Genomic DNA, 26,053 nt, shown 5'->3' with positions numbered 1-26,053 from the left:
CTTATCAGCTTTATCACCACTGCATTTAAGCCACATTTCTTTTAGCATTTATCGCAGGCACGATCAAACAATCTTTGCCATTTTTGTTTTTGTTTGGTCCCAAAAATTTCGCAACAACTCAGCCGGGGGGGGGGGGGGGGGGGGGGAGGTCCTACGAAGCACACACATGAAAACAGTTCGGGGGGTAAGGGGGCGGGGTTCCCCCCCCCACCCCCCCCCCCCCCCCCCCCCCCCCCCCCCCCCCCCCCCCCCCCCCCCCCCCCCCCCCCCCCCCCCCCCCCCCCCCTGCGTACGAGCCTGACCACCACCATCGTCATCATCTCCTTCATTTTGTGATCTATAAACCACACCATACCAGCGCAAATATTCATATATTCAAATATGAATATGCAGCGCTAGGATGGCGGGTTAGGTTTGAAAATGACGCGGCCCGTCGGCTTCTTCGTATTTATGTAGTAGCCTTCTTTGTGTTATCCTTCTCGGCCATATCGGCGATCGAAGCTAGCTGAGCACAAAAAAAAAAAAAAAAAACAAGCTCGAATCTTTGATATCGATATCGCCATTCAGCTGGCGTCGCGTGTTGAGCATATATGCATAGACCTAGAATCTAGGCTAGATCTATGGCAGCAGAAAATATTGTGACTATTTTTATTAAACTTGAGATTTTAGAACTCGTTCGTTTCGATGCCCGGCCCCTGCACTTCAAAAGCAGTTGTTTGTGATGCTGCAAATCATTATCAAGGCCATATTTTCATTCCCCACTTGTGAATGTGACTAGTAGTACTAGTAGGAGCTGCATTGCATGCTGCAGGAGGCTTTCTGCAGACGATCGTGTTTCTCTGGTCCGGTGGTGCCGGGGGAAGTGGTGTATCGGAAACGGGTCTTATCTAGCTGGACGTGGACTCTCCTTTCCATCTAAAAAGTGCGCTTCTTCTGTTCTAGCTAAGTATGAGTCGGTATGACCTCATGAAATGATCTTCCGAAGTTCTTTCTCTGTCTACGTCTGATATTGATAAAAATAGTACAAACTATGATACTAGACAGCCAAAATAGACTTCATCATTATCACTCTGGATCTGGTGTCTATCTGCTAAGTCAAGTGCTCTAGAAGGATCTAGACTCTATGCAACTTGCAAGATTCCACAACTCAAGATTGACGTTAAAATATAGATTCTAAATAGCCTAGGGATCTAGATCTAGGCTAAGTTGATTGTTGATAGACTAGTCTGAATGACAATGATGGTATCTCTTTGGTTAGGACTAGTCTAGGGAGTAGGGTCTAGAACTTGATTAACATGATTAACTAGATCTAGACTAGGCCTACTCCAGAGTCTACAGCTAGAGTAAACAAAATGGCGATATCCATTGATTCACTTAAACTTGATTCGCTTGAAGTTAAAGAGGAACTAGTAGATGAAGATTATATCAACCACCAAGTTTCAGTATTGATGTCTGATGAAGAATTAACTCCAGGGAGCTCTGCCGCAGGAGGAGTTAATGAAGAATGTGAAGAAGAGGATGACAAGTTGCAAGGCTGGATCAATGGTCCTAGCAACAATTATAATGCCAAAAGGCATACAAAATATGCACTGTCTTTATTTGAGATATTTAGCAAACGGGAGAATGTAAACTTTGAAGACATTGACAACAAAGCTTTGGATGTTCTTCTTTCAAATTTCTACAAAGCTGCGCGGAACAAGAAGGGAGACTTGTATGCATTAAAGTCTATGCAAAGCATTCGATTTGGCCTGCAACGTTACTTTTTGGAATCGCGTGGCATTGACATTATCAGGTCAGATGAATTTTCTTTGTCTCACAAAACCTTTGGGGCAGTGAGTCGTAAGCTTAAAAGGTTTGGTAAAGATAAAGTGAGGCATCATCCCCAAATCACAGTAGACGACATGGCACGCATGCAGGCAAGTTTGGATTTGAGCATTCCCCAAGGCTTACAGCATAAAGTATTTCTGGATACTGTGCTGTACTTTGGCAGGAGTGGCATGAGGAATCTACGTACTACAAGACCAGGAGACTTTGTTTTGCATCAGGAGAATAATCAACTTTTCTACACATTTCGAGAGAATCGGGAAGCACAAATGTGTGCCATGCCTGGCAATCCTCGATGCCCTGTCGCAAACCTGAAAAGGTACATTTCAAAGCTCAATTCCAATTGTGAGTGGATGTGGCAGAGGCCAAGGCAGCGTTTCTCAGACTCAGAGGATCCCTGCATTTGGTACGAGAATTCACCCCTTGGAAAAGACAATCTATCCTTTATGACGAGGACAATAAGTGAATTGGCTGGTTGCAATAAAGGATATACCATCCAATCACTGAGGAAAAGCATGACAGAGAAAATGTTGGAGTCGTTGTCAAGAAACGACAGCACCAGTCAAAACAGAGATTATGCCATCACAGTGATCGCACTCCCGCGTTCAACATCTAACAGCGTTGTTACTCGGATCAACAAAATGATTACTGCCAGTCCCAGAGTACCTGTTGCTGCCCCTATTACAGACTCCTCCATGAACATCATTGAGGTGAGAAGTGGGAAGTGATGATTCGTCAACATGTTCAGTAAAAAGTACTTGTTATTAATTTACCTTTAAAGGTACTATGTCCCTTTTGCAGCCAACCTCAAATTCTGTAGAATTTTGCAGGAATTATGAAATATTCAAATTATGCAAGGAAACCCGTTTACTTGCTAGACTTCACTGTCAGACACTATTGAGTGACTGACTGGCTTTTTTCTTCTTTGGTAATAACATGAAAAGAGTTGTAAAGGGTAAATGAGCATTTGTCTACATCAATAACCCATTTCTTGTGATGGCCAAGATTAAACTGATTGAATCTTTGGGCAGCATAAAACGTATGACCATTCAGTACAATTGTCTGAAAATCAAGACTATTACTTTTGGGCTCTATAGCCCTAAAGTCGATTTGACAACTAATAGTCGTTATTTTCCCACTTGAAGACATTTTCAAGCCCCACCTTTTTTAGGGAAGTTCTAAATTAGTATTATCTTTCAAATGCAGTTGGAATTTAATTTTTTCATTTTTTGGGCCTGCAAATGGGACATTGTACCTTTAATTCAATTTTAAGGCACCTTACATCAAAGGGTGACAAAAGGCAGTAATGGTGCACAAATGATAATTAAAAATAAATAAGTCAAAAGGCATGAAAAACAACCAGTTCTGGCAAAGAATTTCTGTATAAGAAATAAATTTGTTACACCAAACTTGCATATTTATAACCGTTAAGTATGAGCCATTGTTTTGATAGATTGAAACAGATCATTTTCATTCCAAGTTATCTCAAGTTTCATTTTTTGGGGTGGTAGATTTTTATTGATTTTCTTTTATTTTACATTGTGTGTACAAGCTTCTATTATCCTCTCCTTCCAAGAACCCTTCAAGTGTGACTGCTTCTTCAAGTGACAAGGCAACCAATCTACAAACAATGCAGCAGAACACCAGTGTTACTTCAAAATCAAATACAGGTGTCAATGAAGGTATGAATCTCCTTTCTTTTTTATCTTGAAATCTATACATTTATTGTCAATTGGTCATTGATTTGGATGAAATTGTGTTTTTCTTGGTGTATCTACAGTAGGTGGTCTAAGAGACCCAATCAATGATCATTTCTCTACAGTTACATTTTCCATGCTTATTGCATCAGTAAGCACTAAGCATATTTTTAATCATTCCGTAATATATTAAAGGCCCACTGCACTACTGGTAGTTACTTGCGCCCTCTATATAACAAACAATGCCTAATCGGTGACCATTGGTCCCCCATGATCCTCTTTTTCTTATGTTAACTGAGAGCTGAGTTGATGAGATAACCACCTGTCCAGTGACCTTGCAGAGGGGTCTAATCCCTCCTGTAAACTACGGCAGATAAGCTTTAAATGCTGAAATCGTTAGAAGATTGTATAGTTTGTTGGAATTAGTATGAATTGGGGTTCAAGGGCTGCCCTCAATTTTCTAACTATTTGCAGTTTCAGGCAATTACCCTTTTACAGGCATAACATTCATGTGCTAATGGGTACCCTGTTACACATGTGTGCACCTGGTTTTGAGAAGTGATAAAAATACTGTAAGTAACTGTATAAGCTGATGCACCATGTGCCTGGTACATGTAATGCTGAAAGGTAAACAAAATGTTTCATGTTTGTAAACATTTAAATGGTAGGTACGATGACAGAGCTGACTTGGATTGAATTACCGAGAAAGCTAGTACAATCCAAGGATGCCTCCACTCAGTGGGAGAAGCAGCCACCTACTCACTCCACTCACTCCACTTCTACGCAAGATCTTTATAAACCAGAATGTGGTGATGACGGTGAATTGAAACAGGATGGTCTTGGTTGGTGCTCAGAGGATGAGTTCATGGATTCCAGTGAACCTTCTGATGTGTACGTATTATAGGAGTCGGTTTAATATCAATTGTACTAAGATATCAAACGTGAATGGTTGCATAGTTATCTACAGACTCATTATATAATCTTGAACAGTTTTAGTTTCATTTGTTTTACCAAGACACCAAATGTAAACATTAAAAGGTACCTGTTTGACACAAGATTTGATGGGTGCATATAAGAAATGAGCTAGAATTGCATGTAATCCTTGAGGTATCTTACAAGCTTCTAATTGTTTATTTTCTTTGCAGACATATTGATGGGTCAAGCATTGTAGCATGGTCTAGAGGCGATGTGGAGGAAACCACTGTGGCTCAATCTCAGGTAAGTTTGTACTGCTGAAAAGTTTCTTGTAATGCATAATATGCTGGTAAACTAGTGAAATATATGAAATTAATAATAATAATATTAATAGCCTAATAGTCCACTCCAAATTTTATTAAACCGAAACAGAAATTCTTTTTGCCCAATTGATCGTGAGCCCGGCAGCCACTGAGCAGCACCAGATCGACATTGCTCTATCTATCCCTTTATGTTGAACGCCAAACAAGGTAGCAACAACTCCCATCTTTTAACGTCTTTTGGTATGACGCGGCCGGGGTTCGAACCCATGAACTTCTGACTGAGCCAACACTCCGGTCTTCAATTAAAGATAATATTGAAGACTCATTATTTCACTTTATTGCAAAACAAACTCTAGAAATAAAAACCTGAACGGTTGATTGTATTGGGAACAGGCATGAATTAAAATCATTTTGGAATAAAAATTTACCTCATCTTGCTAAATATCACAAACAATTTAAAACATTGGACAGATATGGGTACAGGGAACTACAAAAATACTTTATGTGGCATCAGAATGTGGTCCAAGTTGTCAACTATTTCTAGTCATATTTGAAATGGGGGTCATTTCCAAGGGTCGTCTTTTTCAAAGGATAATATTTCTAAGAATTTCTACTACAATAGTATGAACAGAATGAAAAAAGAAAGCAATGTCACAGCAATGCACAGCAGTGGGAGCCTTTTTTCAAAGTAGACTAATCTGTTAACTTTGTACCTTTCAGGAAAGAGAACAAAGCAACACGCCCATCCTGAGAAGAATCAAGGAAGAGATGATTGAAGAAATTGAAGAAGGAGATTACCAGACCCTATATGTAAAGGAAGAATACTTGGAAGATGAATGTCAAGATGATGATTATGCACATGTGCATTTGACATCAGGTAAAGCCTCTCATTAACAAAATCGACCAGGCTGCGCCAAAGTATTCTTCAAACTTGTTAAACCTTAAAACTTGAAACTTGAAAGTGAGAAAATGAATTTATTGAATGTATCAAATGAAATGCATTGCATATGCTTTTTGCAAAAGCAAAGTCACACACACACACAAGCACAAATGTTCTTTGATATTTGATATGTGTGGCATGATTAATTTTGTTAGGGATGTTATTTGGATCTGCAAAGACCGAATTATTACCCAAATCCCAATCGCTTATTCTAACATCACTAAAGCATAGTTGGCGCAAGTCAATTTTTGCACTCTCACAAACAGTGCCTCCTGTTCATCTAAGCATGAACACATACCACACAAAAATGATACTAAATGGATAAAACACTCTTTCATAAGATATAATATATTACTGTTCATAGATGATTTTTTTTCAAATAATTAGCAACTTTCTATGTGTTAACTTTTTTGACTCGCACTGAATATATTCTTTTAATGACAATTTATCCCTGTTGTTGGATTCAGCTATTATTTAGCACTTGCAGTGCACAATCTCCACTTTATTTCCATTCCTTTTAGAGGTAAATAAGTGATATTTTATTTCTCTTTCCTTTCAAATAGTTACTTCAGATAGTTCAGTTATGACACACTCGCAGTGCACAATCTCCACTTTATTTCCATTCCTTTTAGAGGTAAATAAGTGATATTTTATTTCTCTTTCCTTTCAAATAGTTACTTCAGATAGTTCAGTTATTACACACTCGCAGTGCACAATCTCCACTTTATTTCCATTCCTTTTAGAGGTAAATAAGTGATATTTTATTTCTCTTTCCTTTCAAATAGTTACTTCAGATAGTTCAGTTATTACACACTCGCAGTGCACAATCTCCACTTTATTTCCATTCCTTTTAGAGGTAAATAAGTGATATTTTATTTCTCTATCTTTTCAGGTGGACATCCAAGATTGGAGGCTGAAAGTCCAAGATCAACCCAGCAAACCAACAGCTACAGAGCTCCAAGGCAAAATGGTGGACCATGTATTCGATCAAAAGTAAATATTCAAATGTTCGAAAATTGTGTTTTAAATTTTCCATAGACACTACTGCAGAACGTCCGTAAAAGTTAAACATAAGGTTGAGTTCTGGTAATGGTGCCCTTTTGCAGCTAAAGTGCACACGGACACTACTGTAGAACGTCCGTAAAAGCTAAACATAAGGTTGAGTTCTGGTAATGGTGCCCTTTTGCAGCTAAAGTGCACACGGACACTACTGTAGAACGTCCGTAAAAGCTGAACATAAGATTGAGTTCTGGTAATGGTGCCCTTTTGCAGCTAGAGTGCACACGAACACTACTGTAGAACGTCCGTAAAAGCTAAACATAAGGTTGAGTTCTGGTAATGGTGCCCTTTTGTAGCTAAAGTGCACACGGACACTACTGTAGAACGTCCGTAAAAGCTAAACATAAGGTTGAGTTCAGATAAAGGTGCCCTTTTGCAGCTAAAGTGCACACGGACACTACTGTAGAACGTCCGTAAAAGCTAAACATAAGGTCGAGTTCTGGTAATGGTGCCCTTTACAGCTAAAGTGCACATGGAGACTACTGCAGAACGTCCATAAAAGTTAAACATAAGGTTGAGTTCTGGTAATGGTGCTCTTTTGCAGCTAAAGTGCACACGGACACTACTGTAGAACGTCCGTAAAAGCTAAACATAAGGTCGAGTTCAGATAAAGGTGCCCTTTTGCAGCTAAAGTGCACACGGACACTACTGTAGAACGTCCGTAAAAGCTAAACATAAGGTTGAGTTCTGGTAATGGTGCCCTTTTGCAGCTAAAGTGCACACGGACACTACTGTAGAACGTCCGTAAAAGCTAAACATAAGGTTGAGTTCTGGTAATGGTGCCCTTTTGCTGCTAAAGTGCACATGAACACTACTGTAGAACGTTCGTAAAAGTTGAACATAAGGTCGAGTTCTGGTAATGGTGCCCTTTTGCAGCTAAAGTGCACATGGAGACTACTGCAGAACGTCCATAAAAGTTAAACATAAGGTTGAGTTCTGGTAATGGTCACAGGGCTCATTATGTATTCAAAAATAGCTCGTGATTGCATTATCCCAAGAACCTATTGATGGATTACCGCCAAACTTGGGTCATGTTCGTATCCTTGTTTATCTCCAAAGGAGGCAATAATGCTTACTGCTCAAACATCGCAAATTTGATCTTAAAATGTGTGTGAAACAGGAACTTGAAAATATGTCGGCCCAAAAATTGTGCAAAACGTCAAGGGGCGGGGGTCTGATATAGCCCTCTCCCCACCTGGGCTATTTAGCGTGAAAAGCGTTAATGAATGCAAAATTGTGATTTCATTGTGTAATATCTTAAGCCTATGAACAAACTCAGGGAATAATTTTACATCCTCAAACTTGATAGGTTATTTAAGCCGATAGATCAATGTTTCAAATTAAATTGTTTCCACTTCTATGGAAGAAAATTGCTACACACCTGATATTTTGTATAGCAGTCATATAAAAAATTCATAGCAAATTGCTATGCAATACCAGGAAAATTAGTCCCTGCAAACTTAACACCAGTTTCCTTTGTCTTTTTGCTTACTGTGCATACAGATACACATTTATCATTGGTTTGTAACAAAACACAATTGTCAACTAGATTTTTAATCTCAATTCTAAAGACAGCATACAAGATGGATCAAATAGCATGCCCAGCACCCCAGTGCGAGACATCCTGGCCAGCTAGAACACCACCGGAGGTACTGGTTACCTTGATTCAACTACATGCCCGCACTGCCCATCCAGAGCCATCAACCTCTGCTCCGGTAGTCAACAGAGAAGTTGAAACACCTTCTACTAAACCTACAACCGAAGCTGGAATAGAGTGAGTTCTTTTTATTTCATTTCAATCTCAATGAGAAATATATTATAAGTGCACAAAATGTTGATCAGCAGTACTATTACCTGGTCAGTTCAGTTCAGTTTTTATTCTTCTCAAATCAATTATAAAAAATATAACAATTGCAATGGTGTTTACAATGTAAAAACTTATTGGTACAGTGTATTTACATAATTGATAAAAGAAAAAAGGGAAATTACACAAAAAAAATTAGAGAACTTTTAGACATACTGTAGATCCCTAGGACATGTTATATAAAGCTTTAAGCTTTCTTTATTTAATTACTATTTCCCAAATGTTGTCAACAAATATTGATCAAAGTTAAGTATTCAACTACAGAGTGAGTCAGAAAAAAATATCTACACTTCCCAATAAACAGAACACTAAAAAATAACCTCTTTTGGGAGTGTATTTTAAGTGATTTTAAAGTATGGTGCCTTTTGAACTAAATTTAAATGTTATCGACACGTGCCTTCATTAAAAAAAGAAATGTATTCCTCTTCACGTTTTCATCTCACCTAAAAGCCACCAATTTATCACGCGACTGGAGTAATGTGATTCCACTTACCTCTGTAAATCAAGAGTTTATGACCAAATAACCACTGGACCAAGCAACGAGTTTTCTATCAGTTAACTGATGGTTGTGAAAAATGGGCAATTCTTTGGTCTTTTAAGCACCTTTATTGATTGGTTTCACAGGTTGTCCAAGGTTAATGGTAATAATCACGTTACTTACACCGGCTAATCCTTTTATTGTTCTGTCCGTGAATGTCTGGTTTAAAAAAAAATAGTAATTCTGAGGTATCTTACACACCTTTTTTAAATGGTTTCAAACTTACCATAACTTTCTTGGTGATGATCACATGGATCAAACTGATTTTCAATCTAAGCTGGGCATCCATGATTTTTAGGTGTAAAAAAATAAGTAATTCTTAGGTTTCCTAAAATACCTTGTTAATGGTTTCAAAGTTACCATACGTTCTGTGGTGATGATCTCGTGACTCCAACTGATTAATACCCAATAAACAAATTCACATGAAAATCACGTCAATATCAAGGTATCGACTTGAACATATTTGCGTTATTTAAACACCTGACATTTACGTGATTGTGTTAACACGTTTCTTGCACTAGGTCACTTAAAAACATGTACACTAAATCATGCAATTGTCACTGGAATATCACCATTATAATAACGTGATTACCCCTACCTTGGAGACCATGGTTTGTAAACCTAATACTCCTGTTACTTTTTTGGTTATGAAATTACATCTTCAGAAACGAAATGATCATATTCTTTGGAAGTTTTAGAATTGCGTCACAGAAACACGTGAAGCGTTGGTGATAGTTTTAGTCAAAATATCTGCGTGAAATTCACGTGAATATGAAGAGGCTGACTTGGGACTTGATTATTAATCAGTTTGAGTCACGAGATCATCACCACGGAATGTATGGTAACTTTGACTACCATTAACAAGGTGTTTTAAGACACCCAAGAATTACTTATTTTTCACACCTAAAAATCATGGATGAACAGCTTAGATCATTAATCAGTTTGAGTGACGAGATCATCACCACGGAACTTATGGTAACTTTGAAACCATTCTAAAAAGGTGTTTTAAGACACCAAAGAATTACTTATTTTTCACACCTAAACATCACGGCTTGGTGATTCTTAGGTGTCTTAAAACACCTTGTTAATGGTAGTCAAAGTTACCATACGTTCCGTGGTGATGATCTCGTGACTCAAACTGATTAATAATCTAAGCTGTTTATCTGTGATATTTAGGTGTGAAAAATTAATAATTCTTAGATATCTTTAAACACCTTTTTAAATGGTAATAAAAGTTTCTATAAGCTTAGTGGTAATGATCTCGTGACTCCAACTGATTAATAATTTAAACTGCATCCGTAAATTTTAGGTGTGAAAAATTAGTAATTCTTAGGTGTTTTGAAACACCCTTTATAATTGTAGTCACAGTTTCCATACGTTCCGTGGTGATGATCACGTGAATCAAACTGATTAATACTCTAAGCGGTGCATCCATGATTTTTTAGGTGTGACAAATGAGTTATTCTGAGGTGTCTTAGACGCGTTTTTAAAATGCTTTCAAACTTTAGCCGGCAACAACGCCTTCTGCATTCTTCTTCTAGCTCGCTAAGCCCACCACTCAAAGCACAGGAATCGCATACCAGTAAGTAGATTACAGAAATATGAACTTCTTTACCATTGTGCCTTAAAGTAGAAACATAAAATGTGTGTATTTGAAGTTTAAACGTTATATATGTACTTTTGATATTTCCATTAATTTACTTAAAAAATAGACTATTTTAACGATTTTGGGGGGGGGCCATTCATATTTTCTGATGAGTGCCTATCTATTATTTCATTTTGTCCATAAATAAAGAAAATATTATTGAAAGTTTTGGTTTAGGATGTTTCCCAAAACCTAAACCTTAAGGCATTCTTTTATTAACATGATACAGTGTGAGCTGCACCAATTTTACAAGAATCTTCTCACCAAACATATTAATTGATAGGTAGGCATCATTTTTAGTTTCAGTATAGTGTGCATATTGTGCAAAAATGAAACATCCGGCCTATGTGATACTGGACATAATTTATTTTGATACCAACAAGTGCATTCACTCCTGTTTTAATACATGTAATTAAATACCTGTTACCCTGGATTGGTGACGATTACCTTAGAAACTCGCAATGTTGCTTATCAGACTATTGACATTAATTATCTGACTGTACCGTATATGCACAGGAAATTAGTGGTTTGTAAAGAGTTCTGGACATATCCACAGTAAAGAGTACCTTTAGAAAAATCGATCTAACTTTAAATCTTTACAGAATAGTTCAGCCTAAATCTGACAAATTCTTTAAATTTGTGTTGGAGAGATAGTCTAAGCAAAATATTTGTACCAAAGTGTGCATTATATTATACTTTCTGCTTTCCAGTGAAGGTATGGAACGCTTGGACAGACCACCTTGGCGGTAACAATTTAAGTTAGATCATTTTTTCTAAATGTACCCCTTTACTGTGAAAATGCCCCTATGGCCTATGCAACAGTCTCAGGTTAGAATATCTTGTACAGGAAACTTGACCTACAACCATTGGACATAGACATAACCCCAAATTCTAATCACAACCTCCATTTTAAACTTGTTTGACAGCTTTTGACTGATGTAAATGTATAATTCTTGATAAATTGTATTTATTTTGTTTTAATTCATTATTTATCATCTTGAGGCCCTGTAGGCCGCTTTGAAAAGAGTGGCGTACATGTAGGTGGCAATTTGGCAGCTTCTGCCATTAAGGAGTGTTAATGAAATACACACACACACACAAAAAAACCCTCAAAATTGTTGTTTATTATGATCAGGGAACAATTTTTCTCAAATTTTTTGATTAGCAATTTCAGCCGATGGATGAATATTTTAAATGAAATTCTGTACATTTCTATGGAAGAAAACTGCTACACAAAAGATATTTTGTATAGCAGTCATGCAAAAATGCATAGCAAATTGCGATGCGATACCAGGAAAATTATTCCCTGGACTTGGGTTATTTTTAAAAATATATTTACAGGCCTTAAATTTTAATATTTTTAGGGCAAGGCCACTTTTCTATAGGGCACTTTCCTATATTACAGCACAAATAGGAAGAATTTGAAAGGGCACAAAAAATATCCAAGGCCAATGAGAGGGGCATTGAGGCCAATCAAAGGGGCATCCATGGCCATGGCCTTGGTGGTCTTGGATTAATTTAAGCCCTGTATTTATATATATTATTATTATTATTATTTTATTTTTTTCGGGGGGGGGGGGGGGCTTAGAATGCTGTCTATCTATCCGTCTGCATAAGTATTTATTATCAATCACTTGCTATAACGTTGAGGTAGGATCATCAAGTTAATACCATAGGTGCGCATCTCTTGAAGGCATAGGTCAAGGTCAATGTGGGATTAATTTGTCACATTAAAAAAAAACTTATTATCTTTTGGGGTGTGTGATGGATAAATGTTTTTCCATTAAAGTCACTTATATTGTCTCAGTGACATACCAATTTGATAGCATCGTTTGAACAAGTCTCTGTGTGTTTTGCCCACAGTTGAATGGCAGACGATCTTAAAAAATCAGGAGCGAATGTTGGTAATATTGGAAAGCTTTCAAAATAAGAAGATGACCTCTTCAATTGATGCTGAAGAAGAAATAAGTGATATTTTAGAACAGAGATGTCCTACAATTGAGGACCTGCTTACCTTTGACCACTGTCTGACGGGTCATCCAGAAACAGAGTCTAACAAATCCCTCTACAAGAGAAGACAGGAGATGTTGGTAGGTATTCAGTATACATTTATATAATATTGACTGGCCTTGAGGGGTATATCAGAAATATTGACCAAGCTCAGATCATATTGCCCCGAGTCAAAAGACGAGGGCAATATGGTCTTAGCGCGGTCAATATTTCTGATATCCCCCCGAAAGTAAAGCCAGTCAATATTTCTATTGTTATCCAAATCAGACATCTAGAGCAAATACAGACCTCCACCATGACAATCTCAAGAACTGAACAAACTTTGTCAAACCAGCACTGTGCATCCAGTGCTTGACACAATTTCGATACACTGCAAACAGTGTGCATTTGGTGTGATTATTACGTCACAATAGAGTGCGCGCAAAGTGCGCAGGTTCTCGTACGCATAATAGATGCGCAATGAAAATGACAAAATCCGGCGCAGTCAATACAAGATGCCCGGATATGCGAGACCGTGGAAAATACCAAGGTATATTTTCACTCGTCTCTACACGCAAAGTCAATACGCGCAGGGAGACCAAGGAAAATACAAAGAATATAGGGCAATACGGTTTTGTAAATGACCAGCTCAGATGTCTGATACGGGTAATAATCTGTATTATTGCACGCCAATTCACATCAAACTAACTCAAGGGTTATTGATTTGTAATCCAACTGTACATATTTATCATCAATTGACAAATATTCCAATGGCTGTCGGAAAGAATTTTCTGTTCACCGAGAAGGTCAAGTTGTAGAATACACATTAACAAAGAAAAGGAAAAAATGCAAAAAATGTGTAAATGGGCAGGGTGAGCACATTTCAAGGCAAATTTTTCAACTGCACTTGGTTAGCTTTAGTAGTTTTAAAGGTAAAGACCAGTATTGGAAACGCCCTAATTTCAAAAATTGTGAAGCTTTTATTATCAATCATGTGAAAGAATATGTTTTGAATAATACATGATGATAACAGTTTTGCCGGTAGAACGCCTACTACTTGATATATTTTGTAAATTAGTTTATCTATTGGTGTGTGTCGCGCACGTGTGCGTAGTCCCATATACATCTTTCTGTGTACAGTGCTTGTAACTTTATAAAGACTGGGCCAATTTCTTATCATTTTGATGATTCCAGAACCTTGCAGTACATCTATGCTAGATGATCAACCTTTTCTGATCGATTTCACAACGTTTCTTTCACAATTCATTTGCATGACCATAACTGGTCTTTATCTTTAAACGTTTTTGTTATCCTAGGCATGTAATAAATGCAAATGAGAACTGAATGATTGTATTGAGATGAGCAAAATTGAAATAGATCTTAGCCCCATTGAGTTTGTATACAGGGATATCAAAGGGAAGTGTCACCAGAAAGGTGCTAGCCTGCTAGGATACGGTATTGTGCATCCGCGTTTGTAGGTGAATTTCTTAGATTTTTGAGAAAAAAAATTTCAAGAATTTGTGCCCCATTTTTTTTCTGCATTTACTCTGTGGAAGCTTAACCAGGAATCGTTACTTACTGAAGTGATATTTGATTTAGCAAATTAAAATATGATTTTGATGCAGAGTGTGTCGGGGTATTCAGCCTGTTAAAGATAAACTTGAGTTCTGGTAAAAAAAAGAAAATAAATTCTCACAGAATCAAACGAAACTTACACTGAATGTTCAAAAATTACAAATAAATGTCAATTGCCAAACAATATTGGTAGAAAATGTATAATGACTGTGTAATGAGCATAGAAAGATAAGGAAATCAAGATGTCGGGCCCCGACATCATTTGTGTAGTCCCATATACATCTTTCTGTGTACAGTGCTTGTTACTTTACCAAGACTGGGCCAAATTTATTATGATTTTGATTACTCCAGAACCTTGCAGTACACACCAATACTTACATGCCACATGATCATACTTTTCTGATCCATTCCACACCTTTTCTTTCACAATGCAATCGCATGACCAGAACTCAACTTTATCTTTAACACTTAACTGTTGATTTGTAACTTAGATGTTAGAGAGTTCACATTGAAAAAAGTTGCACATTTGATCACTTTCTTTGTTCCATAGAAACAATACTTGATCATCAAGGCTGCCGGGGAAAGGGAGGTACGCCCAGCAATGAGGAAAATGCTCGAGGCTGTGGCAGAGGTTGGAGTGTTGGGCAAGCTGTCAAAGTGTGGCCAAAAGAGGAAAGGGAGGTCAACCGAGATGAATCAGAAGACATCGATTCAGTCGCTGACTTTCTACAAAGTCATAATCAGTAAGTAACGCAGCTCTTCCACTTCGCCGAGTGGACTCACACGATCAACTTGCATTGGGTCATGCAACATTTGCAATGTTTCACGGGCTATCTTGGCGTGGCTCAACGCAGCTCTGCACGATACACTGAAAGTTGAGATAGGGTCAACAATTTAAAGGCAATGCGCCATGAAAGCTTGAAAAAGACTACGTACATAATCAAGTACGAGTTCATTGAGCCGAGCCGAGCTGAGCCGAACTCTCTGATATGCATCATACATTTCCGGCTCGACTCATGCGCTTGTACTAGGCTAGTACTGTATGTGGATATTCTTTCTCAAGTTTTCACGCCGCTGCATTGTCCGAATTCTTTGACCCTGTCTAAACTTGAGAGATTTGACACTTCTGTCTTTGCATTACTTTTCACTCGCTTCCCTGATGTCGTTGAAATTTAGATACCATATAGCACAATAGTGAATAATTTTATTGGAATAACTTTAATTCTTATCTCCTCACCATTTTCTGTCATTGTACATAATAAGCAATTATTTTCAGAGGATTTTTTTTCCTAAAAAATTTGTCCAATAAACAGGTCTCTGTACACATTTTCAGCTTCCATGGGTGTGTATAGAGTGTGTGCAGGACTAAAGGCAATTCATTTGACACTCTACTAAATTTCCAGTAGTGCTTTTCATAGCGCTGGTTCATATGCATGGAGAATATACAAATTATGATTTGAATAGACACATTAAAGCCTGTATATTGGTTTGGTAGGGAAACAAAAGTTCAATAATCTTTATTATTCATCTTTGCATTTGCCTGTAAAACAATTCATTATAGTCCCTTCTAAATTAACCACATTTTCAATATATTGCTTTTTTTATTGACCAAAGGAGCAATCATTTCAGCTACAACCATTACAAAAAATACTCAGCAAACTTGTGGTATTTATATTATTTTAACTAATTTATATGTCTGATGTGTATACCGCCTTATTGGAAATATTTTGCCAACAATAATCAAATGCCGTTGATATGGCACAGCCCTAGTTATATCAACATAATTGTTTATTCTGCTAGTATATGACAAATTTTCATTTCATTTTGAGGCACTTGGGTTGCAAGAGAAAAGTTACTCAAGAATTAAAATATCAAATAAAAGCAATATTTCAAAAAACAATTGTCAGATTTCCTTCAAACACAGATGATTCTTATTAGTTTCTTCTATCTTCTTTATTATTATTTATTTCTTGTTATTGGAACTATATTCATATTTTCAGGAGCATTAAGGACAAGAACCCCACCCATCGACCAGGCTACAGCGAATTCCCATATTTCTGACATCCTGAAGGCATACCCCAGACGGAAATCAGCAGCTCTACAGGATACAGCAAAGGAAAACACATTTGATGACACCAGTGAAGAAGATGATTGAACTACATGTAACACAACAGAATGACGAAACAGAATATAAGAGAACATTGAACTATTTTGTACAGTGGTGCGATTCTAACTAATACTCAATGAAAAGAAAACAAATGAAATTGTATTCGATCATAGGAAAAGGCAGAATTTTGTTATAAGTCCAGTTTTCTCCAAAATTCAGTCATCGAAATTGTTCCGAAATATAAATATCTGGGTGTAATAATTGATGAGAAGCTGAATTGGGTAGGACAGAGCAAACATGTTCTGGCAAAAGGTCATGTAAGACTGCACTTCCTGAGAAAACTCAAATCTTTCCATGTCGACAAGACCATTCTAAAACTCTTCTACATCGCAGTCGTTGAGAGTACCATCCTGTATGGCTGCCTCTCTTGGTATTGTAGTTTAAGGAAATGTGACCCAACAAAAATTCAAAGGTTGTTGAACCAAGCAGGTAAAATAGTTGGTGAACATTTCAATCTAGATTATATCTGCTCTGTCCGTGTTCTTAAGAAAGTTGAGAATATCATGAAGAACCCCCAACACCCCCTTCATCCATGTTTCTGCTGAATGAGGTCAGGCAAATGACTCCAGTCTGCAAAATGCAGGACAAACCGTATTTGAATTCTTTCATTCCATTTGCCATTAGAGCTTTAAACAACACATGTTAACTTTAATTGGTGTCGATCAATATAGTTCACCTGAAATTTTGACCTTAGAATTATTATGTCTAAAGAGCTGGGCTTTTAAATGCAATTAAACTCTGACTTTCCATACTCATTGACATGTGCTGTGTTGCTAAGTTCGTAGTCATGTAAGAGTAAAAGTAAACAAACAAACTGCATGTAATAATATTCATCACCTACATGTAACTTTTGTCATTATGTGCAAGGAGACACCTCTTTTCGATGGACCAGTTTCGTAATGTGTTTGAGTTGGGTGCATGGGCCGGCATGGGGTGCCTGGATCATGTGATTCCGCTCGCCTATTAGGAGTGATTGTGTTTCGGTGGGCAGGGTGTGGGTTGCACACATTTGTTGTTGCTAGGTTGGGCAAACATATAAGCTTGCCCAGCCTGGTTGCAGCTGGTGTGTGCAATTCGTGCTCTGTCTATCTGGGTGCGGTCGCTCTTGGCAGATGGGTGGAATCGCTCGCGTCCAGCCACCTCGCGGGGACCTGTGCATTCTGTTTGGATACGTTGCGAAACTGGTCGTTTGTATCTCTTTGACATGCATGAATGAATGACTGTAAACCTGTCCTCACTTTGTGCAATATCAATGTCTTCAACATTCCTGTGTCTTCGTATTATTATTATTAAAACAATGAGTTACCACTGCAGGATGTATGTACGAAGAAAATAGAGCAAAATTATTGAATGTAACTGTTTTTACTTGGAATAGCTCACACATCTATCATCACTTTTTAAGTACAGCCAGTGCATGTATTATGACCTATGTGCAATTATCTCTGAATTCGAATTTGCCCCGTACTGTGGGTTGGGATTCCTTCTCGATCCTTCCCTTCCACCTCTCTCTCTCTCTCCCTCTCTCCTTTATTCTCTCTTTCTTTTCTCTTTGTTTCTCTCTCTCTTTTATTTTCTCTCTTATATCTTCCTCTGCCTTTCTATCTTTGTCTCTCGTTATTTCTCACTGTCTCTTTGTCTCTCTCTCTCTCTCTCTTTATATATATGTATATATATATATATATATATATATATGTCCCTCCGGCTTGGGATGAGTTTCTGGGGTAGGGGGGGGGGGGGAGGGGTGCAAGGGATCGGGGTATTGTGTACTAACGTTATGTTGAAAACCTTGGGGCGTTTTTACTAAGTATATTTGTGCATGGTGTCGATGTTATGTTATGTTTTTTCCAATTTCTAACCGATTTTGAATGTAATTATTTCCTATTTCAATGTCATGCTTTTGATGTCTTTTTATGCCTCCGTTACGAAGTAGCCGGAGGCATTATGTTTTCGGGTTGTCCGTCCGTCTGTACGTCTGTACGTCCGTACCTCCCGTTCTTGTGATCGCATTATCTGAAGAACCGATTGATGGATTCCTGCCAACCTTTGGTCATGTATGTATCTTGCAGAGCCAATGAACTGATTAGATTTTGGGGTCACGAAGTCAAAGGTCAAAGGTCACAGGGCTCATTATGTATGCAAAAACAGCTTGTGATCGCATTATCTGAAGAACCGTTTAATGGATTCCTGCCAAACTTTGGTCATGTATGTATCTTGCAGAGCCGATGAACTGATTAGATTTTGGGGTCACGAGGCCAAAGGTTGAAGGTCACAGGGCTCATTATGTATGCAAAAATAGCTTGTGAACGCATTCTCATTAGAACTGCCAGAAGAATTACTATTTAACTCTAGACATCTTGCAGAGCCAATGAACTGAGTAGATTTTAGGGTCATGAGGTCAAAGATCAAAGGGTCATATATGTATATGAGAAATTGCTTGTAATCACAATATTCTGAGAACCTGTTAAAGGCACACTGTCCTACTTGTAGCTACTTGTTCCCTCTTAGAAAACTTCCCAAATCGGTGCCTGTTGGTCCCCCATGATCCTCTTTTTCTTATGTCAAATGAGAGCTGAGTTAATGAGATAGTCACCTGTCACAGTGACCTCGATGGCTTACTGGGTGGTCTAATCCCTTCTAACTGAAGTAGTTAAGCCTCCCTTTAATGGATTACAATTGAACTTGAATTTGAAAATTTTCTTTTGTTTTGGTTTGTAAAATTGCTCTATGACGGAGGCATCACTTTCGACTGCGCGCAGTCAAAATTCCATCTAGTTATACATGATTTTAATGTAAACGCAATATGTTAAATTCCACAATGAATTTCCATGTCATTATTGGACGAAATAAAATTGAATTGAATTGAATTGAATTGAGTTACCTGGGTCATTCCATGTCAAATCACCCAATGGGTTTAACCCAACAGTTTTTGATTTTTGATGAAACTTAGTGTACTTGTTGAGTGTGATCTCACAGCACCAAATCTTGTGTTTTAGGTCCATCGGGTGAGGGCTTTGGGAGATTGGCCCACCAAATTTTGAGATTGGGAGTTTCAATTGGATCCAATTGAAACCAATTGAAACCAGTTGAAACCAGTTGAAATCAGTTGAAAAGGCCCACCAAATTTTGAGATTTTCGCCAAAAGTGGGCATGGCCGCTTACCTTTGAACCCTTTTAATAATAGTCTGATTTTCAGACCCTTAATTTTACCTAATGGCTGCGCAAAGATTCAATCAGTTCAATTTTTAATTGCCATCACTAGAAGTGGGTTATTGATGTAGACAAATGCTCATGTACCCTTTACAGCTCATTTTATGTAAGTTAATTATAACCAATAAAAAAAAAAGAAGTCAGTCAATAGTGTCTGACAATGAAGTCTAGAAAGTAAACGGATTTCCTCGAATAATGTAAATTTTTACTAGGACATTGCTTATAACGTTTAAATTTCACAGATAGGACATGATACTTGACATATTCATAATTCCTGTAAAGTTCTACAGAATTTGATGTTGGCTGGAAACGGTGACCTATTACTTGAAAATGGAAAATTGAGACCAACTCAAACAATTATTTGTTATGTTATTATAATGACTATGGTTGAAGATGTCACTTTTACTTTTCACAGTTTTACTCTTCTTTTATGCGTTTTAAATTGCTGTTTTTTTACACTGATGAAGATTATTCATATTAATAAATGCTGTGAGTCGGTCTAACTCGAATTTATGGTTTCCAAAACGAGGAATTACTTAGGCCTGGTTTAGTCGCACAGATGCCTGAATGAAGTGAGTGCATGGTCAATGATTGTTGATGTGTTTTGAGTAACTTAAAGGGAAAGACCAGTTATGGTCATGCGATTGCATTGTGAAAGAAACGTTGTGGAATCGATCAGAGAAGGTTGATCATCTAGCATCTAGCATCTGCAAGGTTCTGGAATCATCAAAATGATTAGAAATTTGGCCCATTCTTCGTAAAGTTACAAGCACTATACACAGAAAGATGTATATGGGACTACCCTATATCTCTCACAGACCATGAGAGAAACAAATTTACCAAATATATGAATTAGTAGGCGGTTTCCCGGCAAATTTTTTATCATCGTGTATTAGTCAAAACATATTCTTTCACATGATTGGTAATGAGAGCTTCCATTTCATTTTTTGAAATTGGGGCGTTTCCAATACTGGTCTTTACCTTTAAGTAACTTTAGAGTGTTCGTATATTTCGAACAAAAGTTCCCGCCATCAATGCTCGAATATAGAATATTCTTAGCACACTACTCATGATACGAGTGGGAATCAAAAGTATGTGAGATATGCTGACCATCTGTGGTTATCTTGGTTTTATTGAAATGTGATTTAAAATCATAACATTTACGTTATTATGAAGGATGCAAAACACAATGTTCTTGACCGGGATGAGAACGTAATTATTTTGGTTCAATTATTGTGTAACATTTGCGAAATTATTAGGTTGAAAGCGGGTCACAAAAACACATTTCCTCTTCGACGTAAAATTCACGTGAATGTAGAACCTGATTTAACCGAAGGCCACCACTCAATATTGACGTTATTATGAAGGATCCAAAATACGATGTTCTGGAACGGGATCATGAGAACGTCATTATTTTGGTTAATTTATTGTGTAATAATGACAGGAGTTTTACGCAGATATTTTAACTAAAACCATCACTACCATTTCACATGTTTCTGTGAAGCGATTCAAAATCTTATGAAGCATGAGGTCATTTCGTTTATAAAGATGTGATTTCATAACCAAACGAAAACGGGAAGTATAAGGTTTACAAACCATCGTTTCCAAGGTAGGGATAATCACGTTATGATTATGGTCATATTGTAGTGACAATTGCATGATTTAGTGTACATGTGTTTTAAGTGACAAAGTGCAATAAAGGTGTTAACACATTCACGTAAATGAAGAACGTAAATCTGTTCAAGTCGATACTTTGATATTGACGTGATTTTCACGTGATTTTGTGTATTGGGTTAGGAAATTTATTTTCTTATAAAAGAAAACAAACTTATGGACTCAAAACTTATGTGCCATTTTAAAAGAGTAACCTCTGCGTTATTTGGTACCATTTTTGTGTGGTATCTGTTTTACCGGAACATGATGCATTGTTTCCGAGAACGTAAAAATCAATGAACTTGCGCCAAAATACGGTGAAATCAAAAGAACAAAAAAGCAAGTCTACTCTGATCAACTTATCATAACTCTTATGGAAAAGATTTGGGCAAAACAACTGCAGAAATGGTTACTATCATATTATTTATGCTTCTCCCATGACAATAGTTTTGATTCAGCTCTTTTAAATATTTTTCTCATCTGGATTCTTTTATATTTTGTCGACTATGCAGCCTTTTGATTGTTTCCTGTACCGCCTGATGACTAAAATAAGAACTTAACTGCCCTGGAAAAACTTATGGTTTGCAACAATGCATGCATATGGACAAGGGGTGAGGAGAGCTCAACCACCCCACCCCCTAAAAAATAACCACCTCAAATACTGACAATATTTACTACCCCTTCCCTATACTCTTGTGCATTGTTTAATTGTATTTTAACAGCAGTACCTGTATCGCATAATATAACCCTCTAGTCAATGTGATTTATTTATTTTATTGTGAATTTATCTAGGACCGGCAAAGAGAAGACCGGGCGTTGGGTTATGGACTACTCGACACCAGCATTGCCTGCCGACATCACAAACCTGCTAAAAAATGATGACAGGAGAGTCTGTGACAAAATATACAGAAAGAGGATTCTGGCTATTATTTTTGATGATCTGATGGCACATTCCCTGTAAGTTTACAGTACTTGGTTGTGTACTTGTTTTTATTTTTTAAAATATTTTTTTATTCATATATTTATTTATTTTTTTAATATTATTTATTTATTTATTCATTTTTTTTTTTCTGGGGGGGGGGGGGGATGTTTACGGCTTGTAACTTTTTTCCAATAAAAGTACGGTAATATTAAGGGACTTGCAATTATGAGATACTTATTGTACTCTTGTTATATGCACATAATGTCACAAGATCAAGCCAAATATGGTGCTTGTAGACAAAACTGAAATTTAGAGTTTGTGCACAATTCAAAAGAACACATTGTAAGCTTTCATTTGATGCAACATTTTCAAAATTTGGAAGATTTTGGCAAAGTTATGAATACGTTTTGCTAACATCATTCCTAATTTGTGGGGTTGTATGTGTTTTCCTTCTCCAGATATCCTACCCGTGAGGAATATAATTGTGTGGCACGAAGCTTAATAAAGAAGTATCCGCTTTTGGCAGACCGAGCAGTCAATTCAACGGGATACGTAAGTTTATTATTTTTTATTCTCTTCCTTTTTTGCAGGGATAGCTGATTTGAAATCACATTCAGTCTTGATTAATTTGTAAAATTACATTTTCAATTAAATAAGAGGAGTGATAACATTGATTACTAGCACTTTGGGGTTATATTCAATTTGAAAACTTGATTACAAAGTTTTTAATGTGATTTGAATTAAATCAAATAAATGAACTTTGTTTAAAATTTCTCTTTAAATGGAAAATGCCAGCCCTGCTTTTTGGTAGTGTAATTCACAGTATGGTGAGGCGATGTGCATCTTTTTCCTACTGTAATTATACCTATTTATACCATTTAATCACTATTTGAGTTTTTATTTTGTAATAACTAGGTCATGCTGAACTCTTCCCTTTGGAACTGGAGCCTGTACCATAGTAATTCTAAAATTGCAGATTTTCATTCATTTTTCTGTTATATTATTTGCATCCTTTCACTTGACATGAGCTCTTGACAGCTCGACCAGTACAGAATACTATAGTCACAGCGCTCGTCTCACCAGTGTAGCCTACAGTACCATAGGCAGCCCCAACAATTAAAGCTTTAAAAAAATATGCCTTATCAACAAGTGTCAAATTTGACTGCTTAGCACAAATTTTAGCAGCACTAGCGAGTGTAAGTTTTCTTGCTTATTTTGCATAATCTCCAACAAGAGCAAGAAAAGTTCCGGCATGCTCACACACTGGGCTGTATACTGTTAGTGTTTGATTACCATTTCTGGCATAATCATATTACTTTTCACGAAAGGATTATTCATTTGTTGCTATCACAATTTAAAGTTATCTTTTAAAAAAGTCAAACCAAAAATGTTCAATTCAATTTCATAGATTATTCTTAATACCAGGTTCATTTATGCTACTTTATGAATGAGTTCAGTAATTAACTTACTTTACACTTTGTTTTTATTAAAGGATACTTGGAAGCAGGCCTTGCGTAACAAGTTCAAAAATACCAGGAAGCCCCTGACGCAGGAGAGCGCTGTCCTCGAGCGGAAGCGGATCTTTGGACACCCGCGACAGGCCCAAGGCAGGGACAAGGCGGGCCAACCGTCTCCCATCAAAAAAGCTAAACGAGATTATTCCCCTAGTCTGGGGGGAGTGTGACCAGTTGTATACACTAGATAAGGTAAGTACATTATTTGTGACAGGTCATGTTACCTTGATAAACAGATTTAAAACAGGGATGTCAGCTCTCTGGCAAGTTATTTTTAGGCCACATCATGATTTATGTGAAGAAATCCAATCAAATGCTATTTTCATGCTCCCAACTGGCTCCCATGTTTAAAATAGGAATTGAAGTCCTTGAAAAGAAGGAAATTATTTAAACAATTTTTCAGTGCTCTGTTTCTTAATGTGGAGCATATTATTTTAGAACTAAGAATATGACAATTCGAAATTTATGAAGAAAAAAAAACAAATAAATTGTTGTTGATTTGATTTAATTTGATTTGATTTATTTTCCACTCAAATATCCACAAATTAAATTAAATCAAATGATATATATATATATATATATATATCGACTTTATCTGGCAAACAGGACAAGGAGAGATCACTTCACATTTGACTCGTGTAATTCTCTTAACAGCTTGGGGTGGGGAAGGGAGAAACAAGTTATTTGTACTTTGAATTATAGTCAACATTGTACTTTGTATAAAGCATATATATGTCTCATTTTAGGACCAAAATGTAATTATAGCCTACTTTTTTTTGGGGGGGGGGGGGGGGAAGGGAGGGGGGGGGCGGTGGTGGAGTGGAGAAACTATAGTCAACAATGTACAGTGGTGTAGAGAGTAATCTAGAACTCTACAGGGAGGAATCACACACAAAACAGTAACAAAATGGTAAAGGCCTATCTTAAAACCAACTTTCCTTTTCCTTCATTTCACATTACAGGACCCCCCACTGCCAACTCCAGCCATGGTCCTAAGATTGAGGGAACCCTCAACTCAGGACATAGAGATTCATGTTAACGGTGTGCAGCTGTGCAAGGCAACCGGTGAGGTCAAAGGGTTGTGTGCCACACTTGGGGCATATCATATCTTCGATCTGCAGTATATCCCCGTACTGGCAAGAAGACCCTGTTTTTTTTCAGCAGTTTCTTGCCGGCCTCCAAACTGGCAAGCCACTGCCATTGATGGTACAGCGTTTAATCAACATTGTCGCACATTGATTTTTGTTTTCTTTCCTTTTATGAATTTTGATCTCTGGCATCTCATATCTGGTATCTCATTCTGCAACAGTTTTCTTTAAGTCCTAATTGTACATGATTTTACTAGCTTTCCTTGAGCAAAAATTAGAAATGTATTAAATTCATGTTTAAAGGGGTACTCCAGGCTGAAAATAATGAATATTCAATGAATAGAGTAAAATTAAACAAAAAAAACACTGGAAATTTTATCAAAATTCTGATAAAAAATAACAAAGTTATTGAATTTCAAAGTTTGCATTATTTCGGTAAAACAGTTCTATGGATGTTGTCATGAATATGCAATGAGTGGGCTGATTGTGTATTTAAGTATTTCCACTGCATTGAACCGATACCTCCATCCAGGTCAGCCTCTCCAAAGCTAACTTTAAGTTGGTTCTTACAGTCTGCACTTGTGTTGAGATCACACTAACTGATGTTTAGGTAAGCATTAAAGCTTTTCGACATATAACTCAAGATTCTGGTCTGATTTCTTTAGAGCTGTGAAACGTAGACAAACGGGTGAGAATCAGTGACTGTTAGGTGATTACGAAGCATGGATGATTGATTGCTCGAGGGATGATCAATTGGTTGATGCTGTGCATATAAGAAGCTCGGGTGACCGATTGCAGTCGCCGTAGGATTGATTGTCGATACACCCTGTGATACCTGTTTGCAGTAAATGATAACTCCAGCCATCAAGCTACGGTCATATATTTTTACCAAACGGACAGAGAGCGCTTGGCAAGGCACGGGGCATCCTCAGGCTGACAAATTTTCTGTGTCAGCCAAGGTGGCGAACCGTGTCCGTCACTTAGGGTGTAGATACTCCTCACAGGGTGTGGAATCGATCATATAGGGTATAAAATTCAACCCCACTGGTGTAAATTTGAACCCATTTTTCATGAAAATGGAACCAAAACCATTGGGTGCAAATTTCACTCCTTAAAGGGAGTAAAATCATAAC

General features: G+C 37.3%; 1 protein-coding gene across 5 annotated transcripts; it reads left to right on the top strand.

Annotated features, from left to right (window-relative positions):
• Window positions 1–598: 598 nt before the first annotated feature.
• Window positions 599–25,558, top strand: LOC100891607. Of its 5 annotated transcripts, none has more exons than XR_004063559.1 (11): window positions 599–2,534; window positions 3,377–3,506; window positions 4,190–4,412; window positions 4,667–4,739; window positions 5,480–5,636; window positions 6,592–6,692; window positions 8,330–8,532; window positions 10,669–10,742; window positions 22,189–22,353; window positions 22,777–22,870; window positions 23,811–24,025. XR_004063559.1 is itself a non-coding variant. In XM_030982053.1 (11 exons), the coding sequence occupies exons 1-10, from the start codon at window positions 1,353–1,355 to the stop codon at window positions 24,000–24,002; spliced, it is 2,520 nt and encodes an 839-aa protein (XP_030837913.1). In that variant the 5' UTR covers window positions 599–1,352; the 3' UTR covers window positions 24,003–24,024; window positions 24,795–25,558. The 5 variants fall into 5 exon arrangements, 4 of the variants coding, with proteins under 4 accessions (XP_030837913.1, XP_030837911.1, XP_030837912.1 ...); XM_030982053.1 differs by lacking the exon at window positions 10,669–10,742 and adding an exon at window positions 24,795–25,558 and having other exon boundaries at window positions 23,811–24,024; XM_030982051.1 differs by lacking the exons at window positions 22,189–22,353; window positions 22,777–22,870; window positions 23,811–24,025 and adding exons at window positions 12,669–12,895; window positions 14,920–15,112; window positions 16,370–16,528 and having other exon boundaries at window positions 3,401–3,506.
• Window positions 25,559–26,053: the final 495 nt, after the last annotated feature.

Source organism: Strongylocentrotus purpuratus, unplaced genomic scaffold (assembly GCF_000002235.5).
Source record: "Strongylocentrotus purpuratus isolate Spur 01 unplaced genomic scaffold, Spur_5.0 spur5_scaffold_12, whole genome shotgun sequence".
Lineage (NCBI taxonomy): Eukaryota > Metazoa > Echinodermata > Echinoidea > Camarodonta > Strongylocentrotidae > Strongylocentrotus > Strongylocentrotus purpuratus.
Note: the sequence above shows the minus strand (reverse complement) of the source record. Positions and strands in the feature narration are given on the sequence as shown.

What these genes read in the sequence shown, in the direction of transcription:
- LOC100891607 (XM_030982050.1), top strand. Translation starts at nt 1,353, where the DNA reads ATGGCGATATCCATTGATTCACTTAAACTTGATTCGCTTGAAGTTAAA. An exon ending in ACATGTGCATTTGACATCAG is followed by an intron (nt 5,637 to 6,591) that starts GTAAAGCCTCTC and finishes CTATCTTTTCAG; the next exon opens with GTGGACATCCAAGATTGGAG. An exon ending in TTTCTACAAAGTCATAATCA is followed by an intron (nt 15,113 to 16,369) that starts GTAAGTAACGCA and finishes TCATATTTTCAG; the next exon opens with GAGCATTAAGGACAAGAACC.